This window comes from Geospiza fortis, unplaced genomic scaffold (genome assembly GCF_000277835.1).
Source record: "Geospiza fortis unplaced genomic scaffold, GeoFor_1.0 scaffold130, whole genome shotgun sequence".
Lineage (NCBI taxonomy): Eukaryota > Metazoa > Chordata > Aves > Passeriformes > Thraupidae > Geospiza > Geospiza fortis.
In genome coordinates, this window is record NW_005054300.1 from 281,360 (window position 1) to 297,179 (window position 15,820).

General features: G+C 37.8%; 1 protein-coding gene across 1 annotated transcript in view; it reads right to left on the reverse strand.

Moving 5' to 3' along the window:
• Positions 1–316: 316 nt before the first annotated feature.
• Positions 317–15,820, reverse strand: part of TDRD1 (tudor domain containing 1) — a 16,396-nt gene continuing 892 nt past the window's right edge. The window contains exons 2-20 of the mRNA XM_031063549.1: positions 13,426–13,573; positions 12,929–13,034; positions 12,571–12,610; positions 12,418–12,466; positions 10,816–10,896; positions 10,320–10,496; positions 9,710–9,817; positions 9,032–9,202; positions 8,506–8,751; positions 6,987–7,109; positions 5,980–6,090; positions 5,634–5,804; positions 4,483–4,728; positions 3,851–3,967; positions 3,529–3,639; positions 3,105–3,272; positions 2,550–2,771; positions 2,329–2,375; positions 317–1,722 (exon numbers count right to left, since the gene is read on the reverse strand). Coding sequence (XP_030919409.1) covers positions 1,630–1,722; positions 2,329–2,375; positions 2,550–2,771; positions 3,105–3,272; positions 3,529–3,639; positions 3,851–3,967; positions 4,483–4,728; positions 5,634–5,804; positions 5,980–6,090; positions 6,987–7,109; positions 8,506–8,751; positions 9,032–9,202; positions 9,710–9,817; positions 10,320–10,496; positions 10,816–10,896; positions 12,418–12,466; positions 12,571–12,610; positions 12,929–13,034; positions 13,426–13,573 — 2,535 coding nt within the window. The 3' untranslated portion in view covers positions 317–1,629. The remainder of the gene's footprint in view (positions 1,723–2,328; positions 2,376–2,549; positions 2,772–3,104; positions 3,273–3,528; positions 3,640–3,850; positions 3,968–4,482; positions 4,729–5,633; positions 5,805–5,979; positions 6,091–6,986; positions 7,110–8,505; positions 8,752–9,031; positions 9,203–9,709; positions 9,818–10,319; positions 10,497–10,815; positions 10,897–12,417; positions 12,467–12,570; positions 12,611–12,928; positions 13,035–13,425; positions 13,574–15,820) is intronic.

Genomic DNA, 15,820 nt, shown 5'->3' on the forward strand with positions numbered 1-15,820 from the left:
TTAAAAATTATGTTTTGTTATTATGCTATTATTATTATTATTCTGTGCCAGTACTAGCAGTTGCACAGAACTGAGCTCTTTCAGTCAAAGAAGAGCTTGCACACCTCTTCCCACACAAAACCTAAACAACGATCAATAGTTTTTGAATTGTACAGGCAAAACACACCCTTGTGTCTACCTCACAGTATGCAGTTAGGAACACACCAACTGCTAAATAATAAATAATTTCAGCCAAACCCAGTAAGCAAAGTATACTCAAGTTCCTCCCACAGTGCTTCATAAGTTAAAATTATAAGGATAAAAAAAGCCTTGTTGCTTTGCAGTGCTAGGTAATTTTTATTAATTTCATACTACTTCCCTTTAAAAGTGCTGTTATTCTAGATTTCCAGTTCACTTTTGAGGGAGGATGTGGACAAGCTAACAAGAGGTGTGGGAGTACTAAATCATCAGTGAGATGTTTTGCATGACAGCAAATGCTTGTGCAAGTCACTCTGCTCCCAGGGAATCAAAGGACACTTGACAAAGCCATAGTCTTGGTTCAGAATCAAGGGCACGAACAGAATTCCAGAAATTCAAGTGCAAGCATTCATCTAATTATTAGTTACTGCAAGAATATGATGCAACAAAAACTAAGAGGCAGGGAAAAAAAATCTGAGGCAATTTGAGTGTAATAAAACATTAAGTCAAAGGAAAATATTTTGCAACAATTTTAATCTCAAGATTCTGCCAATCTGCAAAAGCCCAAACTTGAAGTACATGTTGTAAGTGGACAAAAAGGCTGACCCTGCAGTTTCAATCAGCAAATGTCTACTATGCTCCACAAAAAGTAATCTGACATTCCTGAATTAGACAGAAATGACTGCTAATCTCTTAATACTGAAATACTGATAATCTCTTAACTATTTGATTCAGTATTTTTGTCATAGCTGAGACTAGGTCTTTTTTATTATGATGTGAAAACTTGATGGCGTAGAAATCCTGATGATGTAGCTACACAAAAAACAGCTTCAATACAATTCACTTCAAAATAACATTCACAGATGCATATTATACAGCATAAGTGTAAAAAAAGAACTGTGCACATTGAGGTGTTTACTGATTTTAGAGAGAACTACCTGTATGCAGTCCAAGACAACATTCAACCTTTAAGGATACTGAAATCAAGGTTATGAAGAACAAATGGTGGTCTAATGTCAGACCAGAAATTAGGCTGAAAGATCAGTAACTAAAGAAGATACAGAGTTTTTCAAGTGATATAAATGGTACCAAAGTTAAATGAGCCTTACAATTACAATCATTCCAAATGCAAGTCTGCAGAACAGACTCACAATGTAATGGGCATTCCATAGACTTCTATGCATTCAACAAGAAAATACAAGCAAAATGTTCAGTAGCACATGGTAGCATAAAACAAGAACAGAACAGAAATTTTAGCCTGCAGCTTTGCAATCCTCCAAGTTACACACTTGTGTCGCAGTAACAATCAAGCATACAGATAAATGCAGGTACTTAAACAGCACAGTTTCTACAAAGTGACCCTCATTTTTTTAAGCTGATGCTCTTGATCTTCTAAAAAAGGAACTGCAGCAACTTGGTGGACAGGAAAATGAAATGGTGCATGTCAGAGACTTAGTGGTTCAACAGATTTTTCATATCAGTGAATCCATCTGGATTCCCAAACTTGTTTAAAAGGAAGAGTAGGACTTGTTTATGCTTTTCAAGCTGTGGAATAAGCAGAAAGAGTTAGAAGTATACAATTCTGGGGTTTTTTTAATTGCTGATTTCAGATCAGGGTAGATGCTAATATGACAAACTCAGCTAAATACCATATTAATTCAATAAATAAATTTAGTTCCTTTCTGTTGTAAAGTCTTCTGGAAGGGGAAAAAGCCAACAGAACTGTAGCTGACCTTCCCTTGTCCATGTATGTGTCCCTCCCCCCCTTTTTTTTTTCCTGAAACAGCTTCCTCAAACCAAACAGATTAAATACTCAAATTAAGATTGCGATCACCATCTTAAATTAGATAACAGAGAAAAGTGCCACTCCTGAGACTTCAAACACTTGAAAAATTAACTAAGAGCTGTCTGTGGGGCAAAGTACAGACTAATGAAGTCTGTGTGCTCTAAACACCATCCTCCCTCAGCTTCAAGGTGCTCTAATTATTACCATATATAAAAAAAAACTGAGAACAAGTGTCAGGATACATTTCACTAAACTTCCATGTTTCAGTAGCTATTATTCCCCCTACTCCCATTTGCTTCCTACACAGAGTTTCTTTTGAATTCTGGAAACATAAAAAAGGAAGTATTGCTTGGAGAAAATCTTACTTGCACTTTTAATTCTTTGCAGCAGCAGCTGGTCTCACCTTCATTACCTACAAAAACCAAAGTGAATGAGCAAAATAGACACACACACATTCCTTCCCTAATTTAAGAGGTGACATGTGGCATTGTCCAGGATTTTTAGAAGGAAAAGTCATTTAGCCACCACGTGTGTTTACAAGTTCTTCAGAATAAGCAAACTGAAGTGATCAAGCCAAAGTATGTACCTTGATGTTCGCTGTGTGAGTTTTCAGCACTGCAGGATGTGACCAAACCCTCCTTTAGCAGTTCGTCAGCTACATTCACATAACCATTGTCCAAGTGCTTCTCCACTGTTACTAAATTAACATTTCCATTAATCCCTTTCACTGTAATTGTGACAGGTTGCTTCAATAATAGTTTTTTCAACGTGTCAAGCACTAATGGAGACCACTCAGCTTTCTCTATTCCTGTGAAAAAAGGAAAATCAAGTCTATTATTATCTAGATAATTCCTTTAAGCTATAACTTGAATTGTACATATATGCTTTGGAAAATATGCTACTAAATTTTCCCAATATAAATAGCTTAAATTCTAGAGACAATGAACTAAAACCATGTTTTCTAAACCAGCTTTTACTGTGTTTACCAATACACCATTTCAGAAGGTTGTAATGTTGTTTACCAGTATTAAGGAATGAACACTACCACCAGAACAGGTAAAAAATACAATGTTCAAGAAAACCAGTCAGAGGTTTTTGGGGTGGGGTTTTTTTTGGTTATTTTGGGGTGTTTTCTTTTTACCTGCAAGTGAACATGTAATTGTCTGAAAAGGCAGCTTTAAATAGGAATCAGTGATTGGCAGCACCTTTGAAAGGGGTAAAGTTTCTGTGTTGCCATAGTCTCCATACAGAACTTTCACTGCAGACTGGGAAGCTTCCAGAACAACAGCTCTGTACCAATTGCCATTACCTGAAAAGATTGGGGCAAGAATGGTCAAGTGTGAAGCATCATCTTACAAACACAATTTATCCTGAGAACAAGAAACTGTAGAGTTTTTAAAGAATTTTTAAATACTGTGGTGGATATATAAAAGGCCAATTGACAAGAAGCACAATTAAGAGATCCATAAGCACTTTCAAGCTGGTGTTTTTCCTTTGTCTACAGCAAAAATGAAAGCTGTGTTTTACACTGGCCAAGGAAATGGAAGGACAAAGGAATGTCTCACCTGAAAACTGAGCACAACAGGCTTCACCCAGTTTTGGTTGGAAGGGCTGCTTGTTGGAAGATCTACAATAGTCTTCCAGTGAAATCAGCTCCTTAAAGAGCTTCTTTTGACCTACAGGAAAAAACCCACATTCACTAACCATGTCTGGGTACAATGAAGTCCATACTTAAGCCCCCTGCTCCCACCTTTGACATTTTTGTATCTTCCTACTGCCCAAGATACATTTCTACACAGTTCAGTTCACTACACACATTAATTTTATTAACTAGCTTGCAACAGTGACTTCTTACTGGTATGAGGAGCAATGAACACTTTTTCTTACCTTTATTTGGAAATGGTACAGCATAGAACAAGTCTGGGCTTACAACTTCAGTTACACAGACAGACATGGTTTCATCTACAGCCAATTCAATTGACTTCCATTGCCCAAGTGAGGCTGCTAATAGAAATTGTAAGAAAATGCAGTGTTACCACTGTCCTCCAAGCACACATGTATTTTAAGGAACTGTTATTTATTTGATATTTATAATAATTTTTTGAATTTCACACATGACTACATGCCTTCCCTTCAGGAAGACAAATCTAAATCAAGATAAATGATGCTTACTTTGCTGTTCACAAACTGTTGGCATATAAAAGTAGCTAAAGTAAAAAACAGCTCAGAAAAAAGACCTTGAAAAGCAAACATGAGAAAAGTTTCAGTCTTAGAAAACTTCTAATTCTCTGATTCCCACAGAGTCAAACAACATTCATTTAAGAACACACAGTGATTTTTAACTTTCTCTTTTTGTCTGTAATGCCACCTGCAGGGCAGTTGGTGTTCAACTTTAAGAACTGACAATATATGAAAAACCATGAATTGATACTAATTGTAGCTAAACAAGAAAATAACAGTTAAAGGCTGGAAGACTGAAAATTCTTGTTAAATCTAAAAGTTAACATTCCTTTAAGTACCTTTCTGGTCCACAGATGTGTTTGGAAAGTCATTTTTATCTTGTAGAACTTCCTTTACAACCAGTTTTTCTGAAGTTAGTATCTCACTGATAATTGTTGGACAATCTGTGGAATTATCAGTAAGCACTACACCTGCCCCATCTTCAGAAAGGGAAGTTACTGTGGCTTGAAGCTCTAAGCCTGAAGTGTACATATGAAATCTTCTTGTAGCTTCTGGATTCCATTTGCTGTTTCCAGGCTTTATACCTGGGAAGTAAGAAACTGGTAAAACATCTCCATTCATTAATATTGACTTTCCTCAACATTTTAATTTCCTTTAAAAAAATTTCTTTAGAGCATACCTTGAAATATCAAGACTACTTCTACTACCCTAGGGCAACACATTGTCCTTCATCCTGTTAACTGCTCTCCCTCTTCTTCCTTTTTTCTAAATGCTCACATTTTCTCAGGACTCCCAAATTTCATCTTTTATATTTTATGATTCAGCCAAGTAAATCCTTTGCCTCAGCACAAATAACATTATTAAAACTGGTTTTGGATCAGTATAATCAGGCCTTTTTATCAAAGGAGCAGACAAAACCTAAGTGTTTTAAGGGTGAGTGGGCAGGGGAACAGCACAAGAGGCTTGAACAAAATGAGGTTTTGAGCTTTTTCCCGTTTCCACACTTTTCATTTTTAAATCAAGCAGACTACACCAGAAAGAAAGAGAAGTTCTGCAGAATTTTGAGTGGTGAGGAAAAGGAATTTGCAAAACACTGAGAAACAGCAATACAGTGCCAAACTCTTCAGGAGTCAAATGAAAGAGAACTGAAAGGCCAACTTGCTTCACTAAAACAGATTAGCTCAATTGCCTGCAAAAGCTTTGAGAAATAAAGTTGCACAAAAGCACCTTTACTCCTAAGAAGGCAACAACCAAAAACAGTAAGCACTACAGATGAAGCAAACTGAACAAGTTCCCTTTTGACCAGTAAAGCAGTAAGCAAAGTCCATGCAGATCACTCCAGAGAACTGGCAGGAGCTCAGAGAAGAGAAAGCAAACAAACAAACCCAAAAGAACAGTGTTCTGCACAGTATTCCCTGCCATCACCTCCTTCACCCAAAGCAGCAAGTCCCTAAATGCAAGAGCTCTTGTATGAGAAAATAAGATTCACCTGAGAGCCAGCATTTAATTGCTTGAAATGGAAGTTTTAGGAACGAGGGTGAGATCTGTCGGATATTATCCCGTGGTACATCCTCAGTGTTCCCATAGTCCACAAAGCTCACTCGAACTCTTCCATCTGAAGTGACTTTTTGCACCACAGCACGGTACCAGTTACCATCCTCTAATTTTAAAGATTAAAAAAAAATTAGTAATTACTTCACACATTTGCTAAGTCTACCAGCTTTTACTTGTTAGTAAATAAATACAATTCTTTGCTGTCCTCTACTAATGTGAACTATCAGCTGATTTTTCATGTTCACTCTATAAAAAGAAAACTATTTTATTCTGTTACTTGCCAGAGTAAAAAGCACAGCAAGGGTCTCCCTTCTCAGGCTCAAAAACATCTGGTGGTGTTTTCTGACAGTATTCAGACAATGTTTTGTTAAGCGAGTTTAGAGCAAGTAACTCTGAAAATCAGAAAAAAAACAAAGATGAGATCAATGAAATGAGCTGACTTGAACTTTATCAATGCTGCTCACTCTACAGTTTACTCGTAAACCTTCAAATGTACTCCTTGACTATGTAAGTAAAGGAACAAACACCTCTCACTTTTTAAGAGCTGCCCCATATTTTTTGTTTGAATGCCTTTAGCTCCCTCTTCAGCCACTGAATTTTGTCACATTCTTTTTCTAGCATTTAAAACACCAATGGCTATCAGAACTCTGTATAAAGACTTCTGGTAGAGAAACAAGATTACTTTTTAACTAATCCAACAGGAAGTCACATCTCAATGGCTGCATTTTCTCATTTTTGTGTTACAATTATTATATCTCTAAGTTTTTATAAATTATGAGACCATACTAGAAGAGAGGTCCAGTAAATACTGTCTTGGCACAGGGAACATGTCTCTTACTCACTTTTATTAACAGAATCACTAAATCATGAAGGGTGGAAAAGACCCTTCAAGATCATTTAGTCCAACCATCAACCCAGGACCACCATAGTCACCCCTAAGCACCACATCCAGATGCCTCCTGCACACTTCCAGAGACAATGACTGCCACCTTCCTGAACAACTTATTCCAAAGCCCGGCCGGTCTTCCAGTGAAAAAAAAATTAAGATATCCTTTGGCTAGGTTATGGTAACTCTTCCACTTTCCTCTACTGCTTATGTTCAACATTTTCAGATTTCAGTACCATGACCCAATTTCTTGGTCATTCCGCTTGTATTCTTAGATAAAAACCTCAGAGGTAAGCCTTTGTGCTGTAACCTCACTTGACACACTGGCTCATTAGAACTATAAAAAAATGACAAACCAGGAAGCAAAGAAACTATCAGAAAGAATTAAGCTGAAAAACTTACCATGGCTGTTTGAAATCTGACAGTAGAATTCTCCAGGATTGTACACTGTACACACTATGACACTGAGTGTTTGGTTAAGAGTTAATTTAATCCACTTGCACATTCTTTTGTTCATTGTGTCCTCTAGAGAGGACAGAAAAAAAGCACAGAATGAAAAGAAATTAAAGTAACTTTCACAGAAAAAAAACCCATCCTGCAAGCTCATTCACATCCTTGAATTTCTTGTTATAAACTGTCCAACAGACTAATTACCAGTGAGAGCCTCTTTGCAGAGTAAAACCAAGTAAGACAAATAGGCCTCTTTAATGTAATTCTTCATTATCAAAAAAAGAAAGCCATAGATAGCAGGGAAGAATAATTACACAAAGAGGTAAAGGCTAGCTGGCAACAGCCTGGGCAAGAGGGACACTGGGGAACTTTGGTTCCTAGAAACAGGGTAGGAGCATAGAAGAGGGAAACGCCTGTCACCAAGACTACTGGAAACATCCTAGGGAGGAAGAGCAAAAAAGATTACTAGAAAGACTGGTGGCAGAAATTTGCACTGAATATTATACTCAGGTACCTGAAAGAAACTTATTATTTAACACAAGTTGTAGAACAGATCATAGGAACACTAAAACATGGCACTGGAGAATGCATTCTGTTTAAAACCTGCATTCAACAGCTCTGGCTCAGTGACTGAAATGACAAAAAGGTGAGAGGTAAACAATAAACAAAGGACGTACAAAACAGGGCCTTGATGAGGGCCACAGATCAAAATGTATTTAGATACAGCCAGGAAAGCACTGTTTATTCTAATTTTTTGTAAGATTCCTTACTCTTCTGAACAAAGACAAGGAATAATTGTGTCCTGGCCACAGGGCCTCTAGTGAGAAAGATCGAAATTATTTCAATGTAGACTTGACAAAAAGTTTTCAGAAAAGAATACATACATTTGCCAGACACAGGATGGAAAAAAAAAGGAACCTAGCATGCTTCATAAGACAGAAGCCAGGATTCTTCCCCAAGATTTCAAAGAAATCTAATGTAACTTTAGCAAAAATCTCTTGGATTGAAGCTTTGGCCACTGAATTCAAACAAGGCAATTTAAGCATAGACTTGAAGCTTTATAAGCTACTACAGTCAAATTTTCAAGGACTAAGTATGTGGGTTTATGTGTAAAATATACGATAATTAAGATGACAATAGAGCAAATATTATTTGCACTAATGGATAAGGATGTAGGAATAACTAGGTAATAAGCAGTCATAACCTACTTCAACTGGAAATTGTAAGACTTCTAACAAAAGTACCAGCTTCCAAAATTGGGCAATAACAACTTTGTTAAGTGTGGACACCTGGACAGACACATAGACACACAATTCTCTACAGTTCAGTTGCTATGGATAAACTTTGGACTTGTGAGGGCTAGACTTGATGAGCCAGACTAAAAAGCTCTTAGAGAGAAGAGCTTGCATTCTCTGTACCCACTCTAGAGGAGGTGAACAATGCCAGGGCAGCAAGATGTGTTCATACTCACCCTTGGCTTGCTCAGCATCACTCCCTCTGGCTGCTGGTAAGGCCGTGCTCAGCTCCTCAGCTGCAAAGCCTTCCTCAAGGAGAAGGCTTGATACATTTATTACTGGAGTACCTGAGGCATCTATAAGCTCCACCACGGATTTAGAACTCTCTTTATCCACTACTTTTACTGTCAACACTTTGTCTTTCACCAGTTTTTTCATGTACGAAATACATTCTGAGGTCCATGCTAATCGTGCCTTTACACCTAAAAAGTCACATAGTATTGAAAGGTTCTGAGGTCAGTCCAACTCTCACCAATGTGTGGACAGGTACAACAACTACAAGTACATTCTGAAATATCTGTCACATTTTATGTGACATGACAGATATGCCATGACAGTTAATAACTCTGGAAATAATGCCCTACCATTACACCTCCATCCTTTCCCATGTTTCCATGTATGATACTACAGGTGTGGTGGTTATGTAATACCACTTTGTTCTCCCCCTATCTAGTTTGAAACTGCTAATCATTTACTTCATACCTGCCAGGCTACATCTTATGGCTTGAGCTGGCAAGTCCATTAAGCTTGGAATTATAGGACGAAGTCTGGTCAGTGGAAGAGAGTCAGAATTACCATAATCCATATAGTCCACCAAAACAGTGTCTTCAGAAGCATAAGCTGTAACAGCAGCACGATACCAAAGGTTGTCCTCTAGAAAGGAAGATACAGATGTTTTGTCTGAGAATGAATTTTTTTTTTGACAGACTAATATAAAAATAGATCCTTCTCAGTACAGCTCAGGACTACCAGGTGTTGGCTAAAGTAGCATTTTGAGAAGCAGTCTGTGAGAGCAGCATCATTCCATATAATCCCATTTCTTCTGTGCTTCTTTTGGGGACTGAAATTTCAAATATATACCTATTTCCAGCCCTGGGGAAATAGTACTTAGCAACATAAAAAACCCCAAACTTTCCATGACCTCTTAATAAGCTATTCTAAATAATCTGAATCCAACGTTAAGAGTTTTCTCAATAAAGGGACATTTTAAAATTGGTACTTTACAGATACAATTTTTCAAATCACTACCCAGCATTACCCACAGCTAAAAATCAGAGATAAATAAACTCTACGTAAAACATTTCTAAACATAATTACAAAATGTATCCTTTTGGTAATAAATTTAAGTGACATAACACAGTATTTTCAGTCCATTTTTACCTGTGAACTGGGCACAGCACACATTGCCAGCAGCAGGACGGAAAGATGGACTACTGGGAATTTTGCCACAGTATTCATTAAGGGATGCTTCAAGCTCAGCAAGTTGACCTGATGTTAAAATACATAAGTTTTGGAACATAGCCTATCTTGCAATTATTACAAAATAATTAATCTCAAAGCCTGGAAGAACATCTTGTAGTCTAATGGAGATTATTTCAAATGTGTAACACTGATCAGACTAGGGCTCTTCAATCATTAACATCCAAGAGAGTCCTCATGTGTGTCTGAGGAATCACAGCAGCAGTGAACAGACAGGGAAAACCAGGGATGGATTTTTTCATCAAAGAGACAAAGCTGAAGCCTGTGCAAATTGAAAGCAAGTGAGTGGAGGCAAGCCAAGAAGAAACCAAGGAAGACAGGTCTTCCAACAACAGGCAGATGATGAGGGAGGCCACTTCTTCCCAAAGGACACACTTTGCTACTGATTACCCAGAATTAAAAGGCTGCACATGGACACAGAAGAAAAATTCACCTTCTTCCAGCCACTCCCTACCAAAGAAAAAAATGCCATACCAGGCATTCTACATCCCATTTCCAACCCATCACTTACGGGCACTTTGCATCCGCTGACAAAAAAAGGTGTCTGGACTTTGAATGTGAGAAACCACACCAGAAAATTCATCTCCAATACTTAAAGAGACAAACTTGGTAATTGAATTAACACAGTGAGAAGAGTCTTCATCCTCAGGTATATTTTTTTCACCTCCCTTTGAGTGGTTTTCTGATACTGCATATAAAAAAGAAAAAAGGTTGCAAATCAAAAGCTAGCTGACTTTGAAAACATAAACATACTGAAATAGTTCATTCTTTTTATTGATGCTTTGGACTTCGAAGGCTTCTGTCATATTATTAAATTAATGCTCACATAATAATCACTATACAAATGTTTTATACTATTAAAATGTCTATGAGCTTATGTCAGCAGTGACCTGAAGCTCCATTAGCCAACATTTTTAACTTTGAGGTGATGCTAGTGAGCAGCTAGAATATCATGCAGTACAGGAGGATCTAAAATTCCCCAAGTTTAGTCTGGCTTGCTTGCTTACCTCTTGGAGAGTCTACTTTGGCATCACTTCCTGAAGTTAAATGAGACTTCATTTCTAAGGGAACTTTATTTAGGCAGTCTTCTAAAATATAGATCAAGAATAAATGATTTATCACACAAAATAGCCATCAGCTAGTTTCACTTCAGAACCATCCTCTGAGCCAGATCTATATTCCTATCACAAGGTGAGCATGTTCTACTTATTTGTTCAGCACTTAATGTTTAAAATGCAAAAGAAAGGGAATTTCAGAGTAGCTCAAGTACTTGAGTTTTCTGAGCACATTCACAGCTCCAAGACTGTCTGACTTCATAAAATGAGACAAGCAGTAACAACCAACATTTACTTGCAGTCACTAAAGACTGTGAGCTGAAAAACTGATTATTGCTTTTTAGACACAAGGATTCATAACTTACCTCATTATTTACAACACTGAGTATGTAATGATTTAGTCAAGATGTCTTTGTAAATCTCGGTTTCTCAGCTGTCACATACTCAACTTCTGATGCATGAAGCAGCATTCCAAACTTTCAATACCATTATTTTCAAATTAAAACCTCAATACAGGTGTTTCAGTTGCTTATAAAGTCTGGAATGAATGCATGGAACATTTCAAGAATGCAGTGACATTTATGTGATCTTCCCTCCAAAAGGTTGGCAGGTTACACATCACTTCTCCACTAGTGTGCTGTGAAGCAACCAAATGTGAAATATGCCCAGCACAATCCTTAATCAGTTGAATTTACAGGGGACTAAAGTGAACCATCCTTTGAGAGACTGCACAGTATTACATGGAGATAAGCTTCCTGCACATGAGCAAGTTCAGCAAGCTAGGAGCATCAACCACCACATCCCTGAACGCTTCTGTGGGCTGCAGATCAATTAAATTAATATGGTCTTGGCACTACATCATTCCTGTCTGCAGCCAGAAGAAAACATAAACAATAGTCTTCCACATGACAAAAGGTACACCTCACATGTATTGATCTGCTTTGACAATCAAACCCAGCGCAACTGAAAATCTGAATTCTGACTCCTCAAAGGTCTTGTGCTTGGCTTGTCTCTCACTGGAGCTTGCTAAGTTAGAAATATAAACATGCTTATAGAGTTCTCCAACTGGATACAGCAATATCCAATGATTCTTCTTTCTTTGGAATACTTAGTGAGCATGTATGAAAGAAATATAATGAAAGCTGGTAAAATCCTACGTGGAACTAGGAATTGACACTAATTTTTAAAGAGTTAAAAATACATGAGAAAGAAACAAAATGGTACCAAATTTTCATGCATGTATTAAAACAGAAAAAGAAACAAGATGATCCAGAACACACTGAAGTTAATACAATTCTATTGAAAAAGTAGCCTTCCTAAAATTTAAGGTTATAAGGCTTAGCAAGGTATTTCAGGCACTGACATTTTATGGAAAGGCTGAAAAACTAGAATTGAAAAAAAAAAAAAAGAAGTCAAGGTAGAGGTTGGGAAAGTGACAAGAGGGAGGAGGGCAAAAGAAAAAAAAACAGGTTATCTTTTACACGTTAGGGAGGGGTGTGAACATAAAAGCCTTAATTTTGGTGAGTTATTTTACCCACACAACCAAGCACTCACCAGAATCTGGAAGTACAACATCTACAGCAAAACTCAACCTCACTTCCTCCTGCAATATATCAACACCAGTTAGTGAATAGTGCTTTCCTATGAGCTGAGATCATATCAGCACAGCAGATCCAGTCAAGACATAGCCAAAATTGTGTGACATACCTTAAGATAAACTCCTGTCTTGGTTTTGCTATGACTTAAACTGTAATCAAAGAAAAAGATGTCAGTTTGAAGAACCAAAGACTGACAGGTAGCATTAATAATACAATCTACTTGCAAATAGATAAAAAGCTGTGTTCATAGTATGTGATTTTTGCCAACCCTTATTCCTCATCCACTAAAATGCAGAATTACAAATATGGTAATAAGTAATAATGACAGGCATAAGACAATGCAGTACTAGCTTAAGCATAAGCAACATATTTTACTGTACCAGTGCCTTCCCATGGTCATTTATGTTGTAGTGGGAGGGACATTGTTTTTCTGTGAAGATGATTTGGCAGAACTTTTACAAACTTACTTCTGTTTAAGGGGATCACAAACTACTCTATGTGCTGGCCAGTCTTTTTTCTGACAATCTGTAGAGCAATAGTATGTTTGCAGACACTGTGAGCATCTCAGCTTTCCTAAAACAAACAAACAAAAAAAGACAAGAGAAGGCTGAGCAAAACACGTATTGGAAGGAACAACAACTGTTAAATAACTGCTTTACAAAACAGCTCCCCTGCAATTCTAAGCACGTACAAATAGGTATTTGTATTGACATACAGCTATCAGACATTGCTGCTCAAACATCCCAAATTCCTTCTACATTTAAGGGAAAAAACCCACCACTTTTGATAAAGAAATTCTCTCTTCTGCTTGTCAGTTCTGTTACTCCAGCTATGTTCTGAATAGCATATACTTGTGTCTGAGAGTTAAAAATATTTATGCATTTAAAGACATTTCTGAGCAAACCTGGTCTGGTTTCACTGATAGATGTACTGTGTGTCAGGCTACAAGACAGCAGGCACTTACCAAACAGACCACAACGATGGCAAGTGCCCCCTTTAGGGGGTGGTACTAACAAACTCAAGAAACTCTTATCATAGCAAATAGAAAAAGCACTCTTAGAGGAACATTTCAATTTCTTTGGCTTCCCATTAATCCAATTAGAATGTGACACCTGTGGAAGAAAAACCTGAAGTCATTCTTAAAGGAAAAACCTGCCCATTCGGGTAGAAATATTCTAATATACAAAAACATGACAACAAAAGGAGACAAAACTTTTAAATTCTAGAAAGAGAAATACATGCTGATAACTCCTGCTACCTAGAAATGCTCAGAATACTTGGGGCAACTATAAAGTGAAATAACTCACAGTATTTTCTTTATCAGCTGCAGCTATGCAGTTCTCTCTACCAGTTTTGTCTTCCATAGAACTTCCTAGAAGCAGAAGTATTTGCAAAGGGATCTGATTAAAACACCAACACATGCCTATGTTATGGAATACTTGCAGGAAGAAACAAGGCTCTTGGCTACTCCTACTATTCTGACAGCCCATTTGAGGGAAGGGAGATGCTTGGACCATGACACCCTCTGGAAGTCACTTGTTTTCATTCTGATACCACATTTACTCAATCATGCAATCAGTGGTATTATTAAAACAACACTTTCACCTTCTGTGCTTATCATTCAATACTGAGAAACAAAACACTCTGGAACAAGATACTCTGACTTTCCAGTGAGTGCCTTATAAACCTCGTGGTCTTTCCTGAGAGTTTTTCTTTACCAAACAACTCTTAGAAGACATTCAGCTAAGCCTGCAGGAACTCTGTTTTGATAAGTGGGCAACTCGTCCACCTACAAAGAATTTGTTTCTGTTCTAGGCTACATATGCCACTCAGATATTGTTCCAGTCTAGCAGGCCTGTCCAAGGTCTCCACTGAGACAACACAAAGCTTTCATGGCCTTTTTTCCCACCTGGAAGCAAGTAAATCTTGTAAACTCTGCCTGAACTAAAACTCTTGCCTAACACAAAATCAGATTTCATGAACTCTCCAGACCCAAAATGTTTGCATATAAAGCTAGTTCAGATCTCCCAAGATGAAGCCTTTCCCTCTCCCCAACTTGGGAGTAAGAGAACATGGATCAGAAGCAAGGTACTTAAGAGGCAAGAAGCATTGCTGAAGGAACTCCAACTCCCATGTATCAGTCCAAATTCCCTAACACTTCAATTATCCTGGTGCATTTTTCAGATTCTGAGGCATTTCAGCAGGCACAAGTTTGGATAATTAGGAGTTATATTTACAAGCCATATTCATACTGATGATGTGTACCAATAATAAAGCATATCCACAACCACAGAAGAATAAAGTCAAGATACTTCTGTCAAGCTTAGGACCAAGTCTCTCTTACTGCACTTGTGCTGTTGTTAAAGCTTTCTGTACTGTTTCTACATTTGTCAAAAATACCCTATATTGTTTGCTTACAAAATATTGGACTTTGTTAAATATTTCAGAAACTCAGCCTCAAAACTAAAAGTTTTTCAACAGTAAGTTTGTACCTGTGACCCTGTTGCTTAAATCTGCATCTGCAACTTCATTATGTTGAAGATTAAGCGGTTCTGCCATCACGTAAAGGTTGACATTAGAGTATGACCAAAGGTGGCTGTGGGCCAGGTAACTGCAAAAGCATGGATTTAAAGATTAATTCAGGCAGGCACCCAAATTAAAGTATTTTTGGGTCATATTCTGAAGATATATTCAAGCATTCATTTTGGAAGGCTAATTCTCTACCATCTATTTCTTTTGTTTGCACAGCAAAACACTTTCTGCACTCAACAATGAATACAGGAGATTAAATTATGAAAACTCCTTTAGAAGAAGAACACACTGACACATAGGAGCAGCCATCGACACCTGCACGTAAAGATCACTGTGTCTCTGGAAGAGACCTCGCTGTACTTTTGTTAAAAAAGTTTGTAGTAATAAAAAGCACAGGCTGCACTCCAGGGTTCCTCATGCCCTGAGGGGAACCACTGCCCCAACGGCGGCTGCCTGAGGGGAAGCAAAGCCCTGGGCTCTGCCGAAATGCATTTTCAGCACCTGCTGTCCAAATGCTAAGACGCTATATAATTGTTTTAAATGAAAAGTATAGGCAAAAACAAACTAAAATGAACCTGCGAATAAAGCACAGTAGTCTAAGTGACACTGCACATCAACTCTACCAGAAAAGTGCTTTCAACAACAGCAATTAAAGAGGTGCTGTTAAAATTAACTGATTCTAAAAAGATTTTTAAGTGATTAAAATTAAGCGATTTTAAGTAACTCAGAATAAAATTAGACAGCCCCGTCCCACGGCCTGCACCCAAGCTCGCAGCCAACCCCGCCACCTCCCGCCCTCTCTCCCCTCAGCACAGCGCTCACCGCGG